Raw genomic sequence first — 26,717 nt, 5'->3', positions numbered from 1 at the left:
GAGATGTGCACAGAACGTGAGAGGGCACCTAGTGTGTGTGTGTGTGTGAGATGTGCACAGAACGTGAGAGGGCACCCAGTGTGTGTGTGTGTGTGTGAGATGTGCACAGAACGTGAGAGGGCACCCAGTGTGTGTGTGTGAGATGTGCACAGAACGTGAGAGGGCACCCAGTGTGTGTGTGTGAGATGTGCACAGAACGTGAGAGGGCACCCAGTGTGTGTGTGTGAGATGTGCACAGAACGTGAGAGGGCACCCAGTGTGTGTGTGTGAGATGTGCACAGAACGTGAGAGGGCACCTAGTGTGTGTGTGTGTGTGAGATGTGCACAGAACGTGAGAGGGCACCCAGTGTGTGTGTGTGTGTGTGTGAGATGTGCACAGAACGTGAGAGGGCACCCAGTGTGTGTGTGTGAGATGTGCACAGAACGTGAGAGGGCACCCAGTGTGTGTGTGTGTGAGATGTGCACAGAACGTGAGAGGGCACCCAGTGTGTGTGTGTGTGTGTGTGAGATGTGCACAGTATGTGAGAGGGCACCCAGTGTGTGTGTGTGAGATGTGCACAGAACGTGAGAGGGCACCCAGTGTGTGTGTGTGAGATGTGCACAGAACGTGAGAGGGCACCCAGTGTGTGTGTGTGAGATGTGCACAGAACGTGAGAGGGCACCCAGTGTGTGTGTGTGAGATGTGCACAGTATGTGAGAGGGCACCCAGTGTGTGTGTGTGAGATGTGCACAGAACGTGAGAGGGCACCCAGTGTGTGTGTGTGAGATGTGCACAGAACGTGAGAGGGCACCCAGTGTGTGTGTGTGAGATGTGCACAGAACGTGAGAGGGCACCCAGTGTGTGTGTGTGAGATGTGCACAGAACGTGAGAGGGCACCTAGTGTGTGTGTGTGCGTGAGATGTGCACAGAACGTGAGAGGGCACCCAGTGTGTGTGTGTGTGTGAGATGTGCACAGAACGTGAGAGGGCACCCAGTGTGTGTGTGTGAGATGTGCACAGAACGTGAGAGGGCGCCCAGTGTGTGTGTGAGATGTGCACAGAACGTGAGAGGGCACCCAGTGTGTGTGTGTGAGATGTGCACAGAACGTGAGAGGGCGCCCAGTGTGTGTGTGTGTGTGTGTGTGAGATGTGCACAGAACGTGAGAGGGCACCCAGTGTGTGTGTGTGAGATGTGCACAGAACATGAGAGGGCACCCAGTGTGTGTGTGTGTGTGTGAAATGTGCACAGAACGTGAGAGGGCGCCCAGTGTGTGTGTGTGTGTGTGAGATGTGCACAGAACGTGAGAGGGCACCCAGTGTGTGTGTGTGTGTGAGATGTGCACAGAACGTGAGAGGGCGCCCAGTGTGTGTGTGTGTGAGATGTGCACAGAACGTGAGAGGGCACCCAGTGTGTGTGTGTGTGTGTGTGTGAGATGTGCACAGAACGTGAGAGGGCACCCAGTGTGTGTGTGTGTGTGTGTGTGTGAGATGTGCACAGAACATGAGAGGGCACCCAGTGTGTGTGTGTGTGTGTGAGATGTGCACAGTATGTGAGAGGGCACCCAGTGTGTGTGTGTGAGATGTGCACAGTATGTGAGAGGGCACCCAGTGTGTGTGTGTGTGAGATGTGCACAGAACGTGAGAGGGCACCCAGTGTGTGTGTGTGTGAGATGTGCACAGAACGTGAGAGGGCACCCAGTGTGTGTGTGTGTGAGATGTGCACATAACATGAGAGGGCACCCAGTGTGTGTGTGTGCGTGTGTGTGTGAGATGTGCACAAAACGTGAGAGGGCACCCAGTGTGTGTGTGTGAGATGTGCACAGTATGTGAGAGGGCGCCCAGTGTGTGTGTGTGAGATGTGCACAGTATGTGAGAGGGCACCCAGTGTGTGTGTGTGAGATGTGCACAGTATGTGAGAGGGCGCCCAGTGTGTGTGTGTGAGATGTGCACAGAACGTGAGAGGGCACCCAGTGTGTGTATGTGAGATGTGCACAGAACGTGAGAGGGCACCCAGTGTGTGTGTGTGTGTGTGAGATTTGCACAGAACGTGAGAGGGCACCCAGTGTGTGTGTGTGAGATGTGCACAGTATGTGAGAGGGCGCCCAGTGTGTGTGTGTGAGATGTGCACAGAACGTGAGAGGGCACCCAGTGTGTGTATGTGAGATGTGCACAGAACGTGAGAGGGCACCCAGTGTGTGTGTGTGTGTGTGAGATGTGCACAGAACGTGAGAGGGCACCCAGTGTGTGTGTGTGAGATGTGCACAGTATGTGAGAGGGCACCCAGTGTGTGTGTGTGTGTGAGATTTGCACAGAACGTGAGAGGGCGCCCAGTGTGTGTGTGTGTGTGTGAGATTTGCACAGAACGAGAGAGGGCGCCCAGTGTGTGTGTGTGAGATGTGCACAGAACGTGAGAGGGCACCCAGTGTGTGTGTGTGTGTGAGATTTGCACAGAACGTGAGAGGGCGCCCAGTGTGTGTGTGTGAGATGTGCACAGAACGTGAGAGGGCACCCAGTGTGTGTGTGTGTGTGAGATTTGCACAGAACATGAGAGGGCACCCAGTGTGTGTGTGTGTGTGTGAGATTTGCACAGAACATGAGAGGGCACCCAGTGTGTGTGTGTGAGATGTGCACAGAACGTGAGAGGGCACCCAGTGTGTGTGTGTGAGATGTGCACAGAACGTGAGAGGGCACCCAGTGTGTGTGTGTGTGAGATGTGCACAGAACGTGAGAGGGCACCCAGTGTGTGTGTGTGTGTGAGATGTGCACAGAACGTGAGAGGGCACCCAGTGTGTGTGTGTGTGTGAGATGTGCACAGAACGTGAGAGGGCACCCAGTGTGTGTGTGTGAGATGTGCACAGAACATGAGAGGGCACCCAGTGTGTGTGTGTGTGTGTGAGATGTGCACAGAACGTGAGAGGGCACCCAGTGTGTGTGTGTGTGTGAGATGTGCACAGAACGTGAGAGGGCACCCAGTGTGTGTGTGTGTGTGTGTGTGTGAGATGTGCACAGAACATGAGAGGGCACCCAGTGTGTGTGTGTGTGTGTGAGATGTGCACAGAACATGAGAGGGCACCCAGTGTGTGTGTGTGTGTGTGTGAGATGTGCACAGAACATGAGAGGGCACCCAGTGTGTGTGTGTGAGATGTGCACAGTATGTGAGAGGGCACCCAGTGTGTGTGTGTGAGATGTGCACAGAACGTGAGAGGGCACCCAGTGTGTGTGTGTGTGTGTGTGTGTGAGATGTGCACAGAACATGAGAGGGCACCCAGTGTGTGTGTGTGTGTGTGTGAGATGTGCACAGAACATGAGAGGGCACCCAGTGTGTGTGTGTGTGTGAGATGTGCACAGAACATGAGAGGGCACCCAGTGTGTGTGTGTGTGTGAGATGTGCACAGAACATGAGAGGGCACCCAGTGTGTGTGTGTGAGATGTGCACAGTATGTGAGAGGGCGCCCAGTGTGTGTGTGTGAGATGTGCACAGTATGTGAGAGGGCACCCAGTGTGTGTGTGTGAGATGTGCACAGTATGTGAGAGGGCGCCCAGTGTGTGTGTGTGAGATGTGCACAGAACGTGAGAGGGCACCCAGTGTGTGTATGTGAGATGTGCACAGAACGTGAGAGGGCACCCAGTGTGTGTGTGTGTGTGAGATTTGCACAGAACGTGAGAGGGCACCCAGTGTGTGTGTGTGAGATGTGCACAGTATGTGAGAGGGCGCCCAGTGTGTGTGTGTGAGATGTGCACAGAACGTGAGAGGGCACCCAGTGTGTGTATGTGAGATGTGCACAGAACGTGAGAGGGCACCCAGTGTGTGTGTGTGTGTGTGAGATTTGCACAGAACGTGAGAGGGCGCCCAGTGTGTGTGTGTGAGATGTGCACAGAACGTGAGAGGGCACCCAGTGTGTGTGTGTGAGATGTGCACAGAACGTGAGAGGGCACCCAGTGTGTGTGTGTGTGTGAGATTTGCACAGAACGTGAGAGGGCGCCCAGTGTGTGTGTGTGAGATGTGCACAGAACGTGAGAGGGCACCCAGTGTGTGTGTGTGAGATGTGCACAGAACGTGAGAGGGCACCCAGTGTGTGTGTGTGAGATGTGCACAGAACGTGAGAGGGCACCCAGTGTGTGTGTGTGTGTGTGTGTGTGAGATGTGCACAGAACGTGAGAGGGCACCCAGTGTGTGTGTGTGTGAGATGTGCACAGAACGTGAGAGGGCACCCAGTGTGTGTGTGTGTGTGAGAGATGTGCACAGAACGTGAGAGGGCACCCAGTGTGTGTGTGTGTGTGAGATGTGCACAGAACGTGAGAGGGCGCCCAGTGTGTGTGTGTGTGTGTGTGAGATGTGCACAGAACGTGAGAGGGCACCCAGTGTGTGTGTGTGAGATGTGCACAGAACATGAGAGGGCACCCAGTGTGTGTGTGTGTGTGTGAGATGTGCACAGAACGTGAGAGGGCACCCAGTGTGTGTGTGTGTGTGAGATGTGCACAGAACGTGAGAGGGCGCCCAGTGTGTGTGTGTGTGAGATGTGCACAGAACGTGAGAGGGCACCCAGTGTGTGTGTGTGTGTGTGTGTGTGAGATGTGCACAGAACATGAGAGGGCACCCAGTGTGTGTGTGTGAGATGTGCACAGTATGTGAGAGGGCACCCAGTGTGTGTGTGTGAGATGTGCACAGAACATGAGAGGGCACCCAGTGTGTGTGTGTGTGTGTGAGATGTGCACAGAACATGAGAGGGCACCCAGTGTGTGTGTGTGTGTGTGAGATGTGCACAGAACATGAGAGGGCACCCAGTGTGTGTGTGTGTGTGTGAGATGTGCACAGAACATGAGAGGGCACCCAGTGTGTGTGTGTGTGTGAGATGTGCACAGAACATGAGAGGGCACCCAGTGTGTGTGTGTGAGATGTGCACAGTATGTGAGAGGGCACCCAGTGTGTGTGTGTGAGATGTGCACAGTATGTGAGAGGGCACCCAGTGTGTGTGTGTGAGATGTGCACAGAACGTGAGAGGGCACCCAGTGTGTGTGTGTGAGATGTGCACAGAACGTGAGAGGGCACCCAGTGTGTGTGTGTGTGTGTGAGATGTGCACAGAACGTGAGAGGGCACCCAGTGTGTGTGTGTGTGTGTGTGTGAGAGATGTGCACAGTATGTGAGAGGGCACCCAGTGTGTGTGTGTGAGATGTGCACAGAACGTGAGAGGGCACCCAGTGTGTGTGTGAGATGTGCACAGAACGTGAGAGGGCACCCAGTGTGTGTGTGTGTGAGATGTGCACAGAACATGAGAGGGCACCCAGTGTGTGTGTGTGTGAGATGTGCACAGAACGTGAGAGGGCACCCAGTGTGTGTGTGAGATGTGCACAGAACGTGAGAGGGCACCCAGTGTGTGTGTGTGTGTGTGAGATGTGCACAGAACGTGAGAGGGCACCCAGTGTGTGTGTGTGTGTGTGTGAGATGTGCACAGAACGTGAGAGGGCACCCAGTGTGTGTGTGTGAGATGTGCACAGTATGTGAGAGGGCACCCAGTGTGTGTGTGTGAGATGTGCACAGTATGTGAGAGGGCACCCAGTGTGTGTGTGTGAGATGTGCACAGAACGTGAGAGGGCACCCAGTGTGTGTGTGTGAGATGTGCACAGAACGTGAGAGGGCACCCAGTGTGTGTGTGTGTGTGTGAGATGTGCACAGAACGTGAGAGGGCACCCAGTGTGTGTGTGTGTGTGTGAGATGTGCACAGAACGTGAGAGGGCACCCAGTGTGTGTGTGTGTGAGATGTGCACAGAACGTGAGAGGGCACCCAGTGTGTGTGTGTGTGTGTGTGTGTGAGATGTGCACAGTATGTGAGAGGGCACCCAGTGTGTGTGTGTGTGAGATGTGCACAGAACGTGAGAGGGCACCCAGTGTGTGTGTGTGTGTGTGTGTGTGTGAGATGTGCACAGTATGTGAGAGGGCACCCAGTGTGTGTGTGTGAGATGTGCACAGAACGTGAGAGGGCACCCAGTGTGTGTGTGTGAGATGTGCACAGTATGTGAGAGGGCACCCAGTGTGTGTGTGTGAGATGTGCACAGTATGTGAGAGGGCACCCAGTGTGTGTGTGTGAGATGTGCACAGAACGTGAGAGGGCACCCAGTGTGTGTGTGAGATGTGCACAGAACGTGAGAGGGCACCCAGTGTGTGTGTGTGTGAGATGTGCACAGAACGTGAGAGGGCACCCAGTGTGTGTGTGTGAGATGTGCACAGAACGTGAGAGGGCGCCCATTGTGTGTGTGTGAGATGTGCACAGAACATGAGGGGGCACCCAGTATACTGCATCTCTTCCTGGTTTCAAATAGTCACACTGAGCTCATAAAGCTTCTCACTGGTTTAACCGTCAAGCCCACAAACTTATGACAATGGTGTCTAACCCTAGGGGCATCATGAAAAGAGACCTGTCACTATAGGGAGGGTGGTCTTGGACATACTAGGCAGGTGCAGAGGAGAATATGTTACCTGCTGTTCCTCTGAGTAGTTCTCCATCGTCAGCTGCTCCGCAGACATCATGCTGAGGAGGGAGGTACACTTCACATCACTGTGACCCTAGGAGATGTGCAGCACTTAATGTAATGCAGGTGTGTATGCAAGTCACATAAACCCATAAACATAGCCCAAACACCAAGTGTCCAAGCATTGAATATCCAACATTCATTATACCAACACATAGTACCAAATAACCCAACACCCAGTGTCCCAGTATCCAACATCCATTATACCAACACCTAGGACCCAAAAACCCAACACCCGGTGTCCCAGTATCCAACATCCATTATACCAACACCTAGGACCCAAAAACCCAACACCCGGTGTCCCAGTATCCAACATCCATTATACTAACACCTAGCACCCAAAAACCCAACAACAGGTGTCCCAGTATCCAACATCCATTATACTAACACCTAACACCCAAAAACCCAACACCCGGTGTCCAAATATCCACCATCCATTATTCCAACACCTAGCACCCAAAAACCCAACAACAGGTGTCCGACTATCCAACATCCATTATACCAACACCTAGCACCCAAAAACCCAACACCCCAAGTGTCCCAGCACCCAAAAACTCCACACCCAGTGTCCCAGTATCCAACATCTATTATACAAACACAACATAACAGACTTGTATGGGCAGACATGGCTTAAGCTCTAAGCCAAGGGTGCACAAGTAGTGGCGTTCTTCATGAAGTTCTGTGCTTTACTATTAATAATAATAGTTGATTCTTAAAGGACCGGTAAATAATGTAGATTTGAATGCTCAACAGATGCGTGATAAAAATGCAATGTAATAGCACTTAGTCTAAACTCCAAATGAGTAGAAGTTATGTTTATTTCTACTCCTGCTACATCATGTGACACCCATCAGCCAATCACAAATGCATATACGTATATTCTGTGACTTATTGCACATGCTCAGTAGGAGCTGGTGACTCAAAAAGTGTAAATATAAACACATTTTGTTAACAGAAGTAAATTGGAAAGTGGTTTAAAATTGCTGCCCTAAAAGATTAATTTTGACACTAAACAAATACATTTATAAGCTCCCTCTAGTCATGGCTGCCACAATGATGAAATCTCTCACTACATTCCAGTCCTGATGTGTTTGCACGTGTGCAGTAACTCTCCTTATAAGTACATGCAGTGAAACCTAGGTTCCAAAATGGTAGCACCCCTGAATAGCTTCCTGCACTAATATCCTGCATTATTAGTGCTTCCTGCGCTAATATCCTGCACTAATAGTGCTTCCTGCGCTAAAACCCTGCACTAATAGTGCTTCCTGCGCTAATAGTACTTCCTATGCTAATATCCTGCACTAATAGTACTTCCTGCGCTAATATACTGCACTAATAGTGCTTCCTGCGCTAAAACCCTGCACTAATAGTGCTTCCAGCGCTAATAGTACTTCCTGCGCTAATATCCTTCACTAATAGTACTTCCTGTGCTAATATCCTGCACTAATAGTGCTTCCTGCGCCAATAGTACTTCCTGTGCTAATATCCTGCACTAATAGTGCTTCCTGTGCTAATATCCTGCACTAATAGTGCTTCCTGCGCTAATAGTGCTTCCTGCGCTAAAACCCTGCACTAATAGTGCTTCCAGCGCTAATAGTACTTCCTGTGCTAAAATCCTGCACTAATAGTACTTCCTGTGCTAATATCCTGCACTAATAGTGCTTCCTGTGCTAATATCCTGCACTAATAATGCTTCCTGTGCTAATATCCTGCACTAATAGTACTTCCTGCGCTAATATACTGCACTAATAGTGCTTCCTGCGCTAAAACCCTGCACTAATAGTGCTTCCTGCGCTAATAGTACTTCCTATGCTAATATCCTGCACTAATAGTACTTCCTGCGCTAATATACTGCACTAATAGTGCTTCCTGCGCTAAAACCCTGCACTAATAGTGCTTCCAGCGCTAATAGTACTTCCTGCGCTAATATCCTTCACTAATAGTACTTCCTGTGCTAATATCCTGCACTAATAGTGCTTCCTGCGCCAACAGTACTTCCTGTGCTAATATCCTGCACTAATAGTGCTTCCTGTGCTAATATCCTGCACTAATAGTGCTTCCTGTGCTAATATCCTGCACTAATAATGCTTCCTGTGCTAATATCCTGCACTAATAGTGCTTCCTGCGCTAATATCCTGCACTAATAGTGCTTCCTGCGCTAATAGTACTTCCTGTGCTAATATACTGCACTAATAGTGCTTCCTGTGCTAATATACTGCACTAATAGTGCTTCCTGCGCTAATAGTACTTCCTGTGCTAATATACTGCACTAATAGTGCTTCCTGCGCTAATAGTACTTCCTGTGCTAATATACTGCACTAATAGTGCTTCCTGTGCTAATAGTACTTCCTGTGCTTATATCCTGCACTAATAGTGCTTCCTGTGCTAATATCCTGCACTAATAGTGCTTCCTGAGCTAATATCCTGCACTAATAGTGCTTCCTGCGCTAATATCCTGCACTAATAGTGCTTCCTGAGCTAATATCCTGCACTAATAGTGCTTCCTGCGCTAATATCCTGCACTAATAGTACTTCATGTGCTAATATCCTGCACTAATAGTGCTTCCTGCGCTAATATCCTGCACAAACAGTACTTCCTGCGCTAATATCCTGCACAAACAGTGCTTCCTGCGCTAATATCCTGCACAAACAGTGCTTCCTGCGCTAATATCCTGCACTAACAGTGCTTCCTGTGCTAATATCCTGCACTAACAGTGCTTCCTGTGCTAATATCCTGCACTAATAGTACTTCCTGTGCTAATATCCTGCACTAATAGTGCTTCCTGCGCTAATATCCTGCACTAATAGTGCATCCTGCGCTAAAACCCTGCACTAATAGTGCATCCTGCGCTAAAACCCTGCACTAATAGTGCTTCCTGCGCTAATATCCTGCACTAATAGTGCTTCCTGCACTAATAGTACTAACTGTGCTAATATCCTGCACTAATAGTGCTTCCTGCGCTAATATCCTGCACTAATAGCGCTTCCTGCACTAATAGTGCTTCCTGCGCTAATAGTACTTCCTGTGCCAATATCCTGCACTAATAGTACTTCCTGTGCCAATATCCTGCACTAATAGTGCTTCCTGCGCCAATAGTACTTCCTGTGCCAATATCCTGCACTAATAGTGCTTCCTGCGCCAATAGTACTTACTGTGCTAATATCCTGCACTAATAGTGCTTCCTGCGCTAATAGTACTTCCTGTGCTAATATCCTGCACTAAAGGTGCTTCCTGCGCTAATATCCTGCACTAATAGTGCTTCCTGCGCCAATAGTACTTCCTGTGCTAATATCCTGCACTAAAGGTGCTTCCTGCGCTAATATCCTGCACTAATAGTGCTTCCTGCGCTAATAGTACTTCCTGTGCCAATATCCTGCACTAATAGTGCTTCCTGCGCTAATAGTGCTTCCTATGCTAATATCCTGCACTAATAGTGCTTCCTGCGCTAATAGTACTTCCTGTGCAAATATCCTGCACTAATAGTGCTTCCTGCACTAATATCCTGCACTAATAGTGCTTCCTGCGCTAATATCCTGCACTAATAGTACTTCCTGCGCTAATATCCTGCACTAATAGTATTTCCTGCGCTAATATCCTGCGCTAATAGTACTTCCTGTGCAAATATCCTGCACTAATAGTGCTTCCTGCACTAATATCCTGCACTAATAGTGCTTCCTGCGCTAATATCCTGCACTAATAGTACTTCCTGCGCTAATATCCTGCACTAATAGTACTTCCTGCGCTAATATCCTGCACTAATAGTACTTCCTGTGCTAATATCCTGCACAAATAGTGCTTCCTGCGCTAATATCCTGCACAAATAGTGCTTCCTGCGCTAATATCCTGCACAAATAGTGCTTCCTGCGCTAATATCCTGCACAAATAGTGCTTCCTGCGCTAATATCCTGCACAAATAGTGCTTCCTGCGCTAATATCCTGCACTAATAGTGCTTCCTGTGCTAATATCATGCACTAATAGTGCTTCCTGTGCTAATATCATGCACTAATAGTGCTTCCTGTGCTAATAGTACTTCCTGAGCTAATACCCTGCAGTAATAGTGCTTCCTGTGCTAATATCCTGCACTAATAATGCTTCCTGTGCTAATATCCTACACGAATAGTGCTTCATGTGCTAATATCCTGCACTAATAGTGCTTCCTGTGCTAATATCCTGCACTAATAGTGCTTCCTGAGCCAATATCCTGCACTAATAGTGCTTCCTGTGCTAATATCCTGCACTAATAGTGCTTCCTGAGCTAATATCCTGCACTAATAGTGCTTCCTGTGCTAATATCCTGCACTAATAGTGCTTCCTGTTCTAATATCCTGCACTAATGGTGCTTCCTGTGCTAATAGTACTTCCTGAGCTAATACCCTGCAGTAATAGTGCTTCCTGTGCTAATATCCTGCACTAATAATCCTTCCTGTGCTAATAGTGCTTCCTGTGCTAATATCCTACACTAATAGTGCTTCCTGTGCTAATATCCTACACTAATAGTGCTTCCTGTGCTAATATCCTACACTAATAGTGTTTCATGTGCTAATATCCTACACTAATAGTGCTTCCTGTGCCAATATCCTGCACTAATAGTGCTTCCTGAGCCAATAGCCAGGACTAATAGTACTTCCTGTGCTAATATCCTGCACTAATAGTGTTTCATGTGCTAATATCCTGCACTAATAGTGCTTCCTGTGCTAATATCCTGCACTAATAGTGCTTCCTGTGCTAATATCCTGCACTAATAGTGCTTCCTGTGCTAATATCCTGCACTAATAGTGCTTCCTGTGCTAATATCCTGCACTAATAGTGCTTCCTGTGCTAATATCCTGCACTAATAGTACTTCCTGTGCTAATATCCTGCACTAATAGTGTTTCATGTGCTAATATCCTGCACTAATAGTGCTTCCTGAGCTAATATCCTGCACTAACAGTGATTCCTGAGCTAATATCCTGCATGATAATTTGTTCAATAAAATGTATCATTTTTAATACAAGCTATAAACACTCAAATCCCCAGCACCCAACAGTCAAATCCCTGGCACTCAACACCCAATGTCCCAAGATATTAGTACCCAATACACTCAGTTTTAAAAAAAAATATCCTGGATCCAAAAACCAAACACCATTATACAAGTAACATGTACACACACACACACACTATGGCTGGGCGATATAGGGAACAACAACAACAAAAATTGCGATTTAATGGCGATTTTCTTATAAATGATTATAACACCTTAATTTTCTATTAAAAAATGTATTAAAGACTACAGAATCTTAATGTAGATGTTTCTCAATGTCCAATACACTCTTGGAGCATAAAAATACAAACCACTTATCTCTTTCTGTATCTCTATGTCTCTGTATCTATCTCTCTCTCTCTGTGTATATATATATATATATATATATATATATATATATATATATATATATATATATATATATATATATATACATATACATATATACATACACACACACACACACACACACACACACACACATATATACACACACACACACACACAGTCACATACACACATATACATATATTATTTTCTTCTTTTTTTAAACATTTTATCTTGACTGATAATGAGCCCTGCTCCTGTGCAGGAATCCAATACAGGCATATAGCAGTAGGGGTGGGGGGCTGCTCCTTTCAGAAATGCTGTGCCTTGCTGATATCAAATACATTGTAGATGCAGTTAACCCAGCAGCTAGCTAGCAGAGGGGACTGCAGTTTTAGCCTTTTTGGCAGCCGTGGGGTTAACTGCATCTGCTATGTATTTGAGCTGTTTCTCAGAGAGCAGGAGATTGTGTGGGAGGTTCCATAATGAATACATACCCTAAGTTTCAGAATGCAGACGTCCCTAGGGGGAAAACATAAATTATGCTTACCTGATCATTTTCTTTTCTTCAGATGGAAAGAGTCCACAGCTGCATTCATTACTTTTGGGAAATAAGAACCTGGCCACCAGGAGGAGGCAAAGACACCCTAGCCAAAGGCTTAAATACTCCTCCCACTTCCCTCATCCCCCAGTCATTCTGCCAAGGAACAATAGGAGAAATATCAGGGTGAAAAGGTGCCAGAAGAATAAAAATACAGACGCCCCACATAAAATTACGGGTGGGGAGCTGTGGACTCTTTCCATCAGAAAAAAGAAAATTCAGGTAAGCATAATTTAAGTTTTTCTTCATAAATGGAAAGAGTCCACAGCTGCATTCATTACTTTTGGGAAAACAATAGCCAAGCTATAGAGGACACTGAATGCAAAAACAGGAGGGTACAATAGGCAGCCCATTCTGAGGGCACCAGGCCTGAAAAAAAAACAAAAAAAAAACACACACAACCCAACCAAACCCTGCTTCGTCGGAGCCAGGCAAAAAAAACGAGAAGTAAAAGGCCCCAAGGACACTGACCCGCAGATAGTCCGAAAGCCTAACTAGAGACCGCAAGCAGACTCACTGAGCCAACATTCCTCCAGTAGAACCGTCGCCCAGCAGTCGGTCCCTACACAACTCTTCCTAGTACAGTACCAAAATCCCCAAAAGGGAGAAGACAGGGGTAAACCAAAAGAATACCGAAAGGTACAGCAAAATTCATAAAGGAAAAAACATAATTTATGTAAGAACTTACCTGATAAATTAATTTATTTCATATTAGCAAGAGTCCATGAGCTAGTGACGTATGGGATATACATTCCTACCAGCAGGGGCAAAGTTTCCCAAACCTCAAAATGCCTATAAATACACCCCTCACCACACCCACAATTCAGTTTAACGAATAGCCAAGAAGTGGGGTGATAAGAAAGGAGCGAAAGCATCAAAATTAAGGAATTGGAATAATTGTGCTTTATACAAAAAAATTATAACCACCACAAAAAAGGGTGGGCCTCATGGACTCTTGCTAATATGAAAGAAATTAATTTATCAGGTAAGTTCTTACATAAATTATGTTTTCTTTCATGTAATTAGCAAGAGTCCATGAGCTAGTGACGTATGAGATAGCAGATACCCAAGATGTGGAACTTCCACGCAAGAGTCACTAGAGAGGGAGGGATAAAATAAAGACAGCCAATTCCGCTGAGAAAATAATCCACAACCCAAATCAAAAAGTTTTAATCTTATAATGAAAAAAACTGAAATTATAAACAGAAGAATCAAACTGAAACAGCTGCCTGAAGTACTTTTCTACCAAAAACTGCTTCAGAAGAAGAAAAAACATCAAAATGGTAGAATTTAGTAAAAGTATGCAAAGAAGACCAAGTTGCTGCTTTGCAAATTTGATCAACAGAAGCTTCATTCCTAAAAGCCCAGGAAGTAGAAACTGACCTAGTAGAATGAGCCGTAATCCTTTGAGGCGGGGACTTACCCGACTCTACATAAGCATGATGAATCAAAGACTTTAACCAAGATGCCAAGGAAATTGCAGAAGCCTTCTGACCTTTCCTGGAACCAGAAAAGATAACAAATAGACTAGAAGTCTTTCTAAAACCTTTAGTAGCTTCAACATAATATTTCAAAGCTCTTACTACATCCAAAGAATGTAAAGATCTCTCAATAGAATTCTTAGGATTAGGACACAATGAAGGGACAACAATTTCTCTACTAATGTTGTTAGAATTCACAACCTTAGGTAAAAATTTAAATGAAGTCCGCAACACTGCCTTATCCTGATGAAAAATCAGAAAAGGAGATTCACAAGAAAGAGCAGATAATTCAGAAACTCTTCTAGCAGAAGAGATGGCCAAAAGGAACAACACTTTCCAAGAAAGTAATTTAATATCCAGAGAATGCATAGGCTCAAACGGAGGAGCCTGTAAAGCCCTCAGAACCAAATTAAGACTCCAAGGAGGAGAGATTGACTTAATGACAGGCTTGATACGAACCAAAGCCTGTACAAAACAATGAATATCAGGATGATTAGCAATCTTTTTGTGAAAAAGAACAGAAAGAGCAGAGATTTGACCTTTCAAAGAGCTTGCAGACAAACCCTTATCCAAACCATCCTGAAGAAACTGTAAAATTCTAGGAATTCTAAAAGAATGCCAAGAGAATTTATGAGAAAAACACCAAGAAATGTAAGTCTTCCAGACTCGGTAATAAATCTTTCTAGACACAGATTTACGAGCCTGTATCATAGTATTAATCACTGAGTCAGAGAAACCTCTATGACTAAGAATCAAGCGTTCAATCTCCATACCTTCAAATTTAATGATTTGAGATCCTGATGGAAAAAAGGGCCTTGAGATAGAAGGTCTGGCCTTAACGGAGGTGTCCAAGGTTGGCAACTTGCCATCCGAACGAGATCCGCATACCAAAACCTGTGAGGCCATGCTGGAGCCACCAGCAATACAAACGAACGTTCCATTAGAATTTTGGAAATCACTTTTGGAAGAAGAACTAGAGGCGGAAAGATATAAGCAGGTTGATAATTCCAAGGAAGCAACAACGCGTCCACTTCTTCCGCCTGAGGATCCCTGGATCTGGACAGATACCTGGGAAGTTTCTTGTTTAGATGAGAGGCCATCAGATCTATTTCTGGAAGTCCCCAGATTTGAACAATCTGAAGAAATATCTCTGGGTGAAGAGACCATTTGCCCGGATGTAACGTCTGGCGACTGAGATAATCCGCTTCCCAATTGTCTACACCTGGGATGTGAACCGCAGAGATTAGACAGGAGCTGGATTCCGCCCATACAAGTATCCGAGATACTTCTTTCATAGCCTGAGGACTGTGAGTCCCACCTTGATGATTGACATACGCCACTGTTGTGACATTGTCCGTCTGAAAACAAATAAACGATTCTCTCTTCAGAAGAGGCCAGAACTGAAGAGCTCTGAAAATCGCACAGAGTTTCAAAATGTTGATTGGTAATTTCGCCTCCTGAAATTCCCAAACCCCCTGCGCTGTCAGAGATCCCCATACAGCTCCCCAACCTGAAAGACTCGCATTTGTTGAGATCACAGTCCAGGTTGGACGAACAAAAGAGGCCCCTTGAATTAGACGATGGTGATTCAACCACCAAGTCAGAGAAGATCGAACATTGGGATTTAAGGATATTAATTGTGATATCTTTGTATAATCCCTGCACCACTGGTTCAGCATACAAAGCTGGAGAGGTCTCATGTGAAAGCGAGCAAAGGGGATCACGTCCTATGCAGCAGTCATGAGACCTAGAATTTCCATGCACAAAGCTACCGAAGGGAATAATTGAGACTGAAGGTTTCGACAAGCTGAAACCAACTTCAGACGTCTCTTTTCTGTTAGAGACAAAGTCATGGACACTGAATCTATTTGAAAACCCAAAAAGGTTACCTTTGTCTGAGGAATCAAGGAACTCTTTGGTAAATTGATCCTCCAACCATGTCTTTGAAGAAACAACACAAGCTGATTCGTATGAAATTCTGCAGAATGTAAAGACTGAGCAAGTACCAAGATATCGTCCAAATAAGGAAATACCGCAATACCCTGTTCTCTGATTACAGAGAGAAGGGCACCGAGAACCTTTGAAAAGATCCTTGGAGCTGTTGCTAGGCCAAACGGAAGGGCAACAAACTGGTAATGCTTTTCTAGAAAAGAGAATCTCAGGAACTGATAGTGATCTGGATGAATTGGAATATGAAAATATGCATCCTGTAAGTCTATTGTAGACATATAATGCCCTTGCTGAACAAAAGGCAGAATCGTCCTTAGTCACCATTTTGAATGTTGGTATCCTTACATAACGATTCAATATTTTTAGATCCAGAACTGGTCTGAAGGAATTCTCCTTCTTTGGTACAATGAATAGATTTGAGTAAAACCCCAGACCCCGTTCCAGAACTGGAACTGGTACAATTACCCCAGCCAACTCTAGGTCTAAAACACATTTCAGAAACGCCTGAGCCTTCACTGGGTTTACTGGAATGCGTGAGAGAAAAAGTCTTCTCACAGGAGGCCTTACCTTGAAACCTATTCTGTACCCTTGTGAAACAATGTTCTGAATCCAAAGACTGAAACGAGATGATCCAAACATCTTTGAAAAATCGTAACCTGCCCCCTACCAGCTGTGCTGGAATGAGGGCCGCACCTTCATGCGGATTTGGGAGCTGGTTTTGACTTTCTAAAAGGCTTGGATTTATTCCAGACTGGAGAAGGTTTCCAAACAGAAACCGTTCCTTTAGGGGAATGGTCAGGCTTCTGTTCGAAAAACATTAGTAGCCCTATATTTACCTTCAGATTTTTTGTCCTGAGGCAAAAAGGTTCCTTTCCCCCCAGTAACAGTTGAAATTATAGAATCCAACTGTGAACCAAATAATTTATTACCTTGGAAAGAAAGAGAAAGCAAAGTTGACTTAGAAGTCATATCTGCATTCCAAGATTTAAGCCATAAAGCTCTTCTAGCTAAAATAGCTAAAGACATATACCTGACATCAATTCTAATGATATCAAAAATGGCATCACAAATAAAGTTATTAGCATGTTGAAGAAGTTTAACAATGCTATAAGCATTATGGTCTGACACTTGTTGCGCTAGAGCCTCCAACCAGAAAGTGGAAGCTGCAGCAACATCAGCCAAAGAAATAGCAGATCTAAGAAGATTACCTGAACATAAATAAGCTCTCCTTAGAAAGGATTCAAACTTCCTATCTAAAGGATCCTTAAAGGAAGTACTATCCGCCGTAGGAATAGTAGTACGTTTAGCAAGAGTAGAGATAGCCCCATCAACTTTAGGGATTTTGTCCCAAAATTCTAATCTATCAGATGGCACAGGGTACAATTTCTTAAACCTTGGAGAAGGAGTAAATGAAGTACCCAGACTATTCCATTCCCTGGAAATTACTTCTGAAATAGCATCAGGAACAGGAAAAACTTCTGGAATAACTACATGAGGTTTAAAAACCGAATTTAAACGCTTAGTAGATTTAGTATCAAGAGGACTAGACTCCTCCATATCTAATGCAATCAACACTTCTTTAAGTAAAGAACGAATAAACTCCATCTTAAATAAATATGAAGATTTATCAGTGTCAATATCTGAAGCAGAATCTTCTGAACCAGATAGATCCTCATCAGAAACAGATAAGTCAGAATGATGGCGGTCACTTAAAAATTCATCTGAAATATGAGAAGTTTTAAAAGACCTTTTACGTTTACTGGAAGGAGGAATAACAGACAGAGCCTTCTTAATAGAATTAGATGTTGAAGGAAAAACAACAGGTAAAGGATTATGACTAATGGAGACACTATCTGCGTTAGAAAGTTTATCATGACAACTAACACAAACTACAGCCGGAGGAACAGTTACCAAAAGTTTACAACAAATGCACTTAACTTTGGTAGAACCAACATCAGGCAGCGTCTTTCCAGAAGTAGATTCTGATCCAGGGTCAGGTTGTGACATCTTGCAATATGTAATAGAAAAAACAACATATAAAGCAAAATGATCAAATTCCTTAAATGACAGTTTCAGGAATGGGAAAAGATGCAAAAACATAATTTATGCTTACCTGATACATTTATTTCTCTTGTAGTGTATCCAGTCCACGGATCATCCATTACTTATGGGATATTAACTCCTCCCCAACAGGAAGTACAAGAGGATTCACCCAGCAGAGCTGCTATATAGCTCCTCCCCTAACTGCCATTACCAGTCATTCGACCGAAAACATGCAGAGAAAGGAAAACCATAGGGTACAGTGGTGACTGTAGTTTAATGGAAAAATTACCTGCCTTAAAGTGACAGGGCGGGCCGTGGACTGGATACACTACAAGAGAAATAAATTTATCAGGTAAGCATAAATTATGTTTTCTCTTGTTAAGTGTATCCAGTCCACGGATCATCCATTACTTATGGGATACCAATACCAAAGCTAAAGTACACGGATGACGGGAGGGACAGGCAGGCTCTTTATACGGAAGGAACCACTGCCTGAAGAACCTTTCTCCCAAAAACAGCCTCCGAAGAAGCAAAAGTGTCAAATTTGTAAAATTTGGAAAAAGTATGAAGAGAAGACCAAGTTGCAGCCTTGCAAATCTGTTCAACAGAAGCCTCATTCTTAAAGGCCCAAGTGGAAGCCACAGCTCTAGTAGAATGTGCTGTAATTCTTTCAGGAGGCTGCTGTCCAGCAGTCTCATAGGCTAACCGTATTATGCTACGAAGCCAAAAGGAGAGAGAGGTAGCCGAAGCTTTTTGACCTCTCCTCTGACCAGAATAAACGACAAACAGGGAAGACGTTTGTCGAAAATCCTTAGTTGCCTGTAGATAAAATTTCAGGGCACGGACTACATCTAGATTGTGTAGCAGACGTTCCTTTTTCGAAGAAGGATTAGGACACAAAGATGTAACCACAATCTCTTGATTGATATTCCTGTTAGTGACCACCTTAGGTAGGAACCCAGGTTTAGTACGCAGAACTACCTTGTCTGAATGAAAAATCAGATAAGGAGAATCACAATGTAAGGCAGATAACTCAGAGACTCTTCGAGCCGAGGAAATCGTAATTAAAAACAGAACTTTCCAAAATAACAACTTGATATCAATGGAATGAAGGGGTTCAAACGGAACCCCCTGTAAAACATTAAGAACTAAGTTCAAACTCCATGGTGGAGCAACAGTTTTAAACACAGGCTTGATCCTAGCTAAAGCCTGACAAAAAGCTTGAACGTCCGGAACTTCTGACAGACGTTTGTGTAAAAGAATGGACAGAGCTGAAATCTGTCCCTTTAAGGAACTAGCGGATAAACCCTTTTCTAAACCTTCTTGTAGAAAAGACAATATCCTCGGAATCCTAACCTTACTCCATGAGTAACTCTTGGATTCGCACCAATATAAGTATTTGCGCCATATCTTATGGTAAATCTTTCTGGTAACAGGCTTCCTAGCCTGTATTAAGGTATCAATAACTGACTCAGAAAAACCACGTTTTGATAAAATCAAGCGTTCAATTTCCAAGCAGTCAGCTTCAGAGAAATTAGATTTTGATGTTTGAAGGGACCCTGGATCAGAAGGTCCTGTTTCAGAGGTAGCGACCAAGGTGGACAGGATGACATGTCCACTAGATCTGCATACCAAGTCCTGCGTGGCCATGCAGGCGTTATTAGAATCACTGATGCTCTCTCCTGTTTGATTCTGGCAATCAATCGAGGAAGCATCGGGAAGGGTGGAAACACATAAGCCATCCCGAAGGTCCAAGGTGCTGTCAAAGCATCTATCAGAACCGCTCCCGGATCCCTGGATCTGGACCCGTAACGAGGAAGCTTGGCGTTCTGTCGAGACGCCATGAGATCTATCTCTGGTTTGCCCCAACGTCGAAATATTTGGGCAAAGACCTCCGGATGAAAAGTCTGACGACTTAAGAAATCCGCCTCCCAGTTCTCCACTCCCGGGATGTGGATTGCTGACAGGTGGCAAGAGTGAGACTCTGCCCAGCGAATTATCTTTGATACTTCCATCATTGCTAGGGAGCTTCTTGTCCCTCCCTGATGGTTGATGTAAGCTACAGTCGTGATGTTGTCCGACTGAAACCTGATGAACCCCCGAGTTGTTAACTGGGGCCAAGCCAGAAGGGCATTGAGAACTGCTCTCAATTCCACAATGTTTATTGGTAGGAGACTCTCCTCCTGATTCCATTGTCCCTGAGCCTTCAGAGAATTCCAGACAGCGCCCCAACCTAGTAGGCTGGCGTCTGTTGTTACAATTGTCCAGTCCGGCCTGCTGAATGGCATCCCCCTGGACAGATGTGGCCGAGAAAGCCACCATAGAAGAGAATTTCTGGTCTCTTGATCCAGATTCAGAGTAGGGGACAAGTCTGAGTAATCCCCATTCCACTGACTTAGCATGCACAATTGCAGCGGTCTGAGATGTAGACGTGCAAAGGGTACTATGTCCATTGCTGCTACCATTAAGCCGATCACCTCCATGCATTGAGCTACTGACGGGTGTTGAATGGAATGAAGGACACGGCATGCATTTTGAAGCTTTGTTAACCTGTCTTCTGTCAGGTAAATCTTCATTTCTACAGAATCTATAAGAGTCCCCAAGAAGGGAACTCTTGTGAGTGGAAAGAGAGAACTCTTCTTTTCGTTCACCTTCCATCCATGCGACCTTAGAAATGCCAGTACTAACTCTGTATGAGACTTGGCAGTTTGAAAGCTTGAAGCTTGTATCAGAATGTCGTCTAGGTACGGAGCTACCGCAATTCCTCGCGGTCTTAGTACCGCCAGAAGAGCACCCAGAACCTTTGTGAAGATTCTCGGAGCCGTAGCCAATCCGAATGGAAGAGCTACAAACTGGTAATGCCTGTCTAGAAAGGCAAACCTTAGATACCGGTAATGATCTTTGTGAATCGGTATGTGAAGGTAAGCATCCTTTAAATCCACTGTGGTCATGTACTGACCCTTTTGGATCATGGGTAAAATTGTCCGAATAGTTTCCATTTTGAACGATGGAACTCTTAGGAATTTGTTTAGGATCTTTAAATCCAAGATTGGCCTGAAAGTTCCCTCTTTTTTGGGAACCACAAACAGATTTGAGTAAAACCCTTGTCCTTGTTCTGACCGCGGAACCGGATGGATCACTCCCATTAATAAAAGATCTTGTACGCAGCGTAGAAAAGCCTCTTTCTTTATTTGGTTTGTTGACAACCTTGACAGATGAAATCTCCCTCTTGGGGGAGAGAATTTGAAGTCTAGAAGGTATCCCTGAGATATGATATCTAACGCCCAGGGATCCTGGACATCTCTTGCCCAAGCCTGGGCGAAGAGAGAAAGTCTGCCCCCCACTAGATCCGTTCCCGGATCGGGGGCCCTCGATTCATGCTGTCTTAGGGGCAGCAGCAGGTTTCCTGGCCTGCTTGCCCTTGTTCCAGGACTGGTTAGGTCTCCAGCCTTGTCTGTAGCGAGCAACAGCTCCTTCCTGTTTTGGTGCAGAGGAAGTTGATGCTGCTCCTGCTTTGAAATTACGAAAGGAACGAAAATTAGACTGTCTAGCCTTAGGTTTGGCTCTGTCTTGAGGCAGGGCATGGCCTTTACCTCCTGTAATGTCAGCGATAATTTCTTTCAACCCGGGCCCGAATAAGGTCTGCCCTTTGAAAGGTATAGTAAGCAATTTAGATTTAGAAGTAACGTCAGCTGACCAGGATTTTAGCCACAGTGCTCTGCGTGCCTGAATGGCGAATCCGGAATTCTTAGCCGTAAGTTTAGTTAAATGTACTACGCATCTGAAATAAATGAGTTAGCTAACTTAAGGGCTTTAAGCTTGTGTGTAATCTCATCTAATGGAGCTGATTCAAGTGTCTCTTCCAGAGACTCAAACCAAAATGCTGCTGCAGCCGTGACAGGCGCAATGCATGCAAGAGGTTGCAATATAAAACCTTGTTGAACAAACATTTTCTTAAGGTAACCCTCTAACTTTTTATCCATTGGATCTGAAAAGGCACAGCTATCCTCCACCGGGATAGTGGTACGCTTAGCTAAAGTAGAAACTGCTCCCTCCACCTTAGGGACCGTTTGCCATAAGTCCCGTGTGGTGGCGTCTATTGGAAACATCTTTCTAAATATCGGAGGGGGTGAGAACGGCACACCGGGTCTATCCCACTCCTTAGTAACAATTTCAGTAAGTCTCTTAGGTATAGGAAAAACGTCAGTACTCGCCGGTACCGCAAAATATTTATCCAACCTACACATTTTCTCTGGTATTGCAACTGTGTTACAATCATTCAGAGCCGCTAACACCTCCCCTAGTAATACACTGAGGTTTTCCAGCTTAAATTTAAAATTTGAAATATCTGAATCCAGTTTGTTTGGATCAGAACCGTCACCCGCAGAATGAAGCTCTCCGTCCTCATGTTCTGCAAATTGTGACGCAGTGTCTGACATGGCCCTAATATTATCAGCGCACTCTGTTCTCACCCCAGAGTGATCACGCTTACCTCTTAGTTCTGGTAATTTAGCCAAAACTTCAGTCATAACAGTAGCCATATCCTGTAATGTGATTTGTAATGGCCGCCCAGATGTACTCGGCGCTACAATATCACGCACCTCCCGAGCGGGAGATGCAGGTACTGACACGTGAGGCGAGTTAGTCGGCATAACTCTCCCCTCGTTGTTTGGTGAAATATGTTCAATTTGTACAGATTGACTTTTATTTAAAGTAGCATCAATACAGTTAGTACATAAATTTCTATTGGGCTCCACTTTGGCTTTAGCACATATAGCACAGATATCTTCCTCTGAATCAGACATGTTTAACACACTAGCAAATAAACTAGCAACTTGGAAATACTTTTCAAGTAATTTACTATAATATGAAAACGTACTGTGCCTATAAGAAGCACAGAAAAAGTTATGACAGTTGAAAATTAATAAACTGAAAAGTTATAGTATCAAATCTTTGTAAAAAACACAATTTTAGCAAAGGATTGCTCCCATTAGCAAAGGATAACTAACCCTGATAGCAGAAAAAAAAAAAAAAATACAGAAATAAACGTTTTTTTATCACAGTCAACTACAATCTCACAGCTCTGCTGCGAGTGATTACCTCCCTCAAAACAAGTTTTGAAGACCCCTGAGTTCTGTAGAGATGAACCGGATCATGCAGGGAAGACAATAAACTTCTGACTGAATTTTTTGGTGCGTAGCAAAAGCACCAAAAAAGGTCCCTCCCCCTCACACATAACAGTGAGAGAGATCAGTAAACTGTCATAAATTAAATAAAACGACTGCCAAGTGGAAAAAAATAGTGCCCAAAACATTTTTTCACCCAGTACCTCAGAAAATTAAACGATTTTACATGCCAGCAAAAAACGTTTAACATTAATAAATTGAGTGTTATTAAAAAGCCTGTTGCTAGTCCCTGCAAATTAGGCTAAAGCTTTATGCATACAGTATAATTCCAGTGAAGTGCCATTCCCCAGAATACTGAAGTGTAAAATATACATACATGACAGCCTGATACCAGTTGCTGCTACTGCATTTAAGGCTGAGTTTACATTATATCGGTATGGCAGAATTTTCTCATCAATTCCATTGTCAGAAAATAATAAGCTGCTACATACCTCTTTGCAGGTTAATCTGCCCGCTGTCCCCTGATCTGAAGTTTACCTCTCCTCAGATGGCCGAGAAACAGCAATATGATCTTAACTACTCCGGCTAAAATCATAGAAAAACTCAGGTAGATTCTTCTTCAAATTCTACCAGAGAAGGTATAACACACTCCGGTGCTATTATAAAATAACAAACTTTTGATTGAAGGTATGAAACTAAGTATAATCACCACAGTCCTCTCACACATCCTATCTATTTGTTGGGTGCAAGAGAATGACTGGTAATGGCAGTTAGGGGAGGAGCTATATAGCAGCTCTGCTGGGTGAATCCTCTTGCACTTCCTGTTGGGGAGGAGTTAATATCCCATAAGTAATGGATGATCCGTGGACTGGATACACTTAACAAGAGAAATAAACAAGCCTCTAGCAACCAGAAGCAATGAAAAAGTGAAACTTAAATAATGTGAAATAAGGTGGAAACCAGTATGACGCCCACATTTTTTGGTGCCAAGTATGACGCCCACATTATTGGCGCCAAGTACAACGCCCATATTTTTTTGGCGCCAAGTATGATGCCCCATCCTCTGACGTCGAAAACAACGCCCACATTTTTTGGCGCAAAAAAACGTCTGTAACACACATACGTCAAAAAATGATGCAACCACGAACAAACTTCCGGCGTCAACTATGGCGCCGGAAATGACAGAATTTTGCTCCAAAAAAGTTTGCGCCAAGAATGACGCAATAAATTGAAGCATTTTCTGCCCCCGCGAGCCTAACAGCCCGCAGGGAAAAAAGTCAATTGAAAATTTTTAAGGTAAGAAAAAATTATTTATTCATATGCATTATCCCAAATAATGAAACTGACAGTCTGAATGAAGGGATACTGATTACCCTGAATCATGGCAAATATAAGTTTAAACACATATATTTAGAACTTTACATATAAAGTGCCCAACCATAGCTTAGAGTGTCATAAATAAAATAAGACTTACTTACCCTAAGACACTCATCTACATATAGTAGATAGCCAAACCAGTACTGAAACGAGAATCAGTAGAGGTAATGGTATATAAGAGTATATCGTCGATCTGAAAAGGGAGGTAGGAGAAGAAATCTCTACGACCGATAACAGAGAACCTATGAAATAGATCCCCTAGAGGAAGACCATTGTATTCAAATAGGCAATACTCTCTTCACATCCCTCTGACATTCATTGCACTCTGAGAGGAAAACCGGGCTTCAGCCTGCTGCGAAGCGCATATCAACGTAGAATCTAGCACAAACTTACTTCACCACCTCCATGGGAGGCAAAGATTGTAAAAACTGAATTGTGGGTGTGGTGAGGGGTGTATTTATAGGCATTTTGAGGTTTGGGAAACTTTGCCCCTCCTTGTAGGAATGTATATCCCATACGTCACTAGCTCATGGACTCTTGCTAATTACATGAAAGAAACCCCCTTCAAAGGAATGCCAAGTCCACAGAGACCCGAATGGATCCCGAGAACAAGGGGAGACAAACGCCCAACCCACAAGGAGCAACCGGGCATTATCAAGGAGAAGAACATCTCCTAAACATTGTGCAACAGCATCGAAAAAGACAGCTGAAGACAAAGTCTTCAAAACGTCAGAGCTCAGAGACTAAGCAAACAGCAAAGTACAAGTAGCAAACTCAGAAAATAAACATCTGAGTCCAGTAACACGCTGCCATCCATAGGAAGACACAGAAAACTCTATCCATAAGGAAGAAGCGGCCAAGCAGAATAGCAGATTGCCCAACCTCCAAGACAGAGGACACTCTCCAGGCAAATCCAGGCCGCCAAGTCTACTCACAGATCACAAAGGGGGAGAGGCATAGAACCTCTAAAAACAAGGTCCACTGTCACCCCCAAGACCTGAGGATGACCAAAAGATCTTAGATCCTACACCTAGCCGGACTAGCCCAAACAGCGGCAGATCTGAAAGCAAGTGAACCGAAAGGAACCCTAAGACCAGCCCCCAAAAGGGCGGGAGAATGGCACAGCCACTTTAACTGAAAGACAATCGAGCAGGCAAAAGACCCAAGGGATTTAGCAAGCCACCTGACTAAGTCTCAATGCAGAGTCAGCAGCTCCCCAGATGGGAAGGAACAACCCACAGACCAGTCCCTGAAACAGAGAAAACATCTGCTTCAACCACCCAACACAGGAGAGGCTCCAAAAAAAAAGGAACCACACCTCCGTAAGGAGCACACCGAGCCCCCTGAAGAGGAGAGCGTTGATAAACACCTGCCCATAAGACAGGAAGTCGTAGGAAGAACCGAGAGGACACAAGGCTACGTCACTGACGAACACGGAAGAACCCCTTAAAACACCTTCGTGCTAGTAAACATACCAGGCGCAAAAGTGACAGTCGAGTAACCGCAAACCTTCCGTTTGCTAGGCAGGAAAGCCCACCATCAGGTCACGTTAGTTGGCTGTCCCAAGGGAATGGTATCGTCCGGCACAAGTCAAGCTCCAAGGAGCCCTGGCTCTCAGTAAATTTGGCCAAGTTGTAAAAGAGAAAAGCCAGAACAAGGGCTAAGCCCAAGTACCCCGGAAACTGGAACCCCCAGGCCAGTCCTAGGATCATAAGGTCCGGTAACATCCCACAGCGGGATCCGAGTAAGACCCTCGACCACGGGGAGGATCAGGACAAGAAGCCCGGGTCCCACAAATGTGTAGATAAAACAATCTTCCAGGAACACAAATCCCTCATCTGAAATCATAAAAACAGACCTCCCAGGGAAAAATCCAGAATAACCCAGATAACAAAAGCAAGAAGCCCTTGCAAGTCCCGACCAAAAGGGAAGAGACCACCCCTTGCAGGAGCCCAACACTTCCAAAGAGCTAGGGCCATAAAAGGACACTAGAGCTAACAGGCATCCAAGCAACCGTCACATGATTGTGCTTTAAAAGTGCGGCTAATCCCCCTAAAGGGACACAAAGCTCTGCTCATCTTATCGACCTCGGAAGGAGGAAAGGCTGAGTAGACCTCGCCGGGGATCAAACTAGCAACTCTTGGTTTGCAACAGTACAAAGTAGCCACAAAGCATTAGTATGCTAGTTGTCCAGCTAGCCACAAGCTCCAGACACCAGGGGAACAGTGAGGACAAGTCACCCGAGGACAGTAAAAGATGGGTTTGGATGCCAACTGGATGG

General features: G+C 45.1%; 1 protein-coding gene across 2 annotated transcripts in view; it reads right to left on the bottom strand.

Moving 5' to 3' along the window:
* PKNOX1 (PBX/knotted 1 homeobox 1) overlaps positions 1-26,717 on the bottom strand; it is a 458,035-nt gene that overhangs the window by 356,653 nt on the left and 74,665 nt on the right. The window contains exon 3 of one of the 2 annotated variants that reach the window (XM_053705699.1): positions 6,456-6,542. In XM_053705699.1, the coding sequence (XP_053561674.1) occupies positions 6,456-6,506 (51 nt within the window). In that variant the 5' untranslated portion in view covers positions 6,507-6,542. Of the gene's footprint in view, positions 1-6,455; positions 6,543-26,717 lie in introns of those variants that run through there. The other variant, XM_053705701.1, reaches the window with a different exon arrangement.

Source organism: Bombina bombina, chromosome 3 (assembly GCF_027579735.1).
Source record: "Bombina bombina isolate aBomBom1 chromosome 3, aBomBom1.pri, whole genome shotgun sequence".
In the NCBI taxonomy this organism is placed as follows: domain Eukaryota; kingdom Metazoa; phylum Chordata; class Amphibia; order Anura; family Bombinatoridae; genus Bombina; species Bombina bombina.
This window is presented reverse-complemented; position numbering and strand designations above follow the sequence as displayed.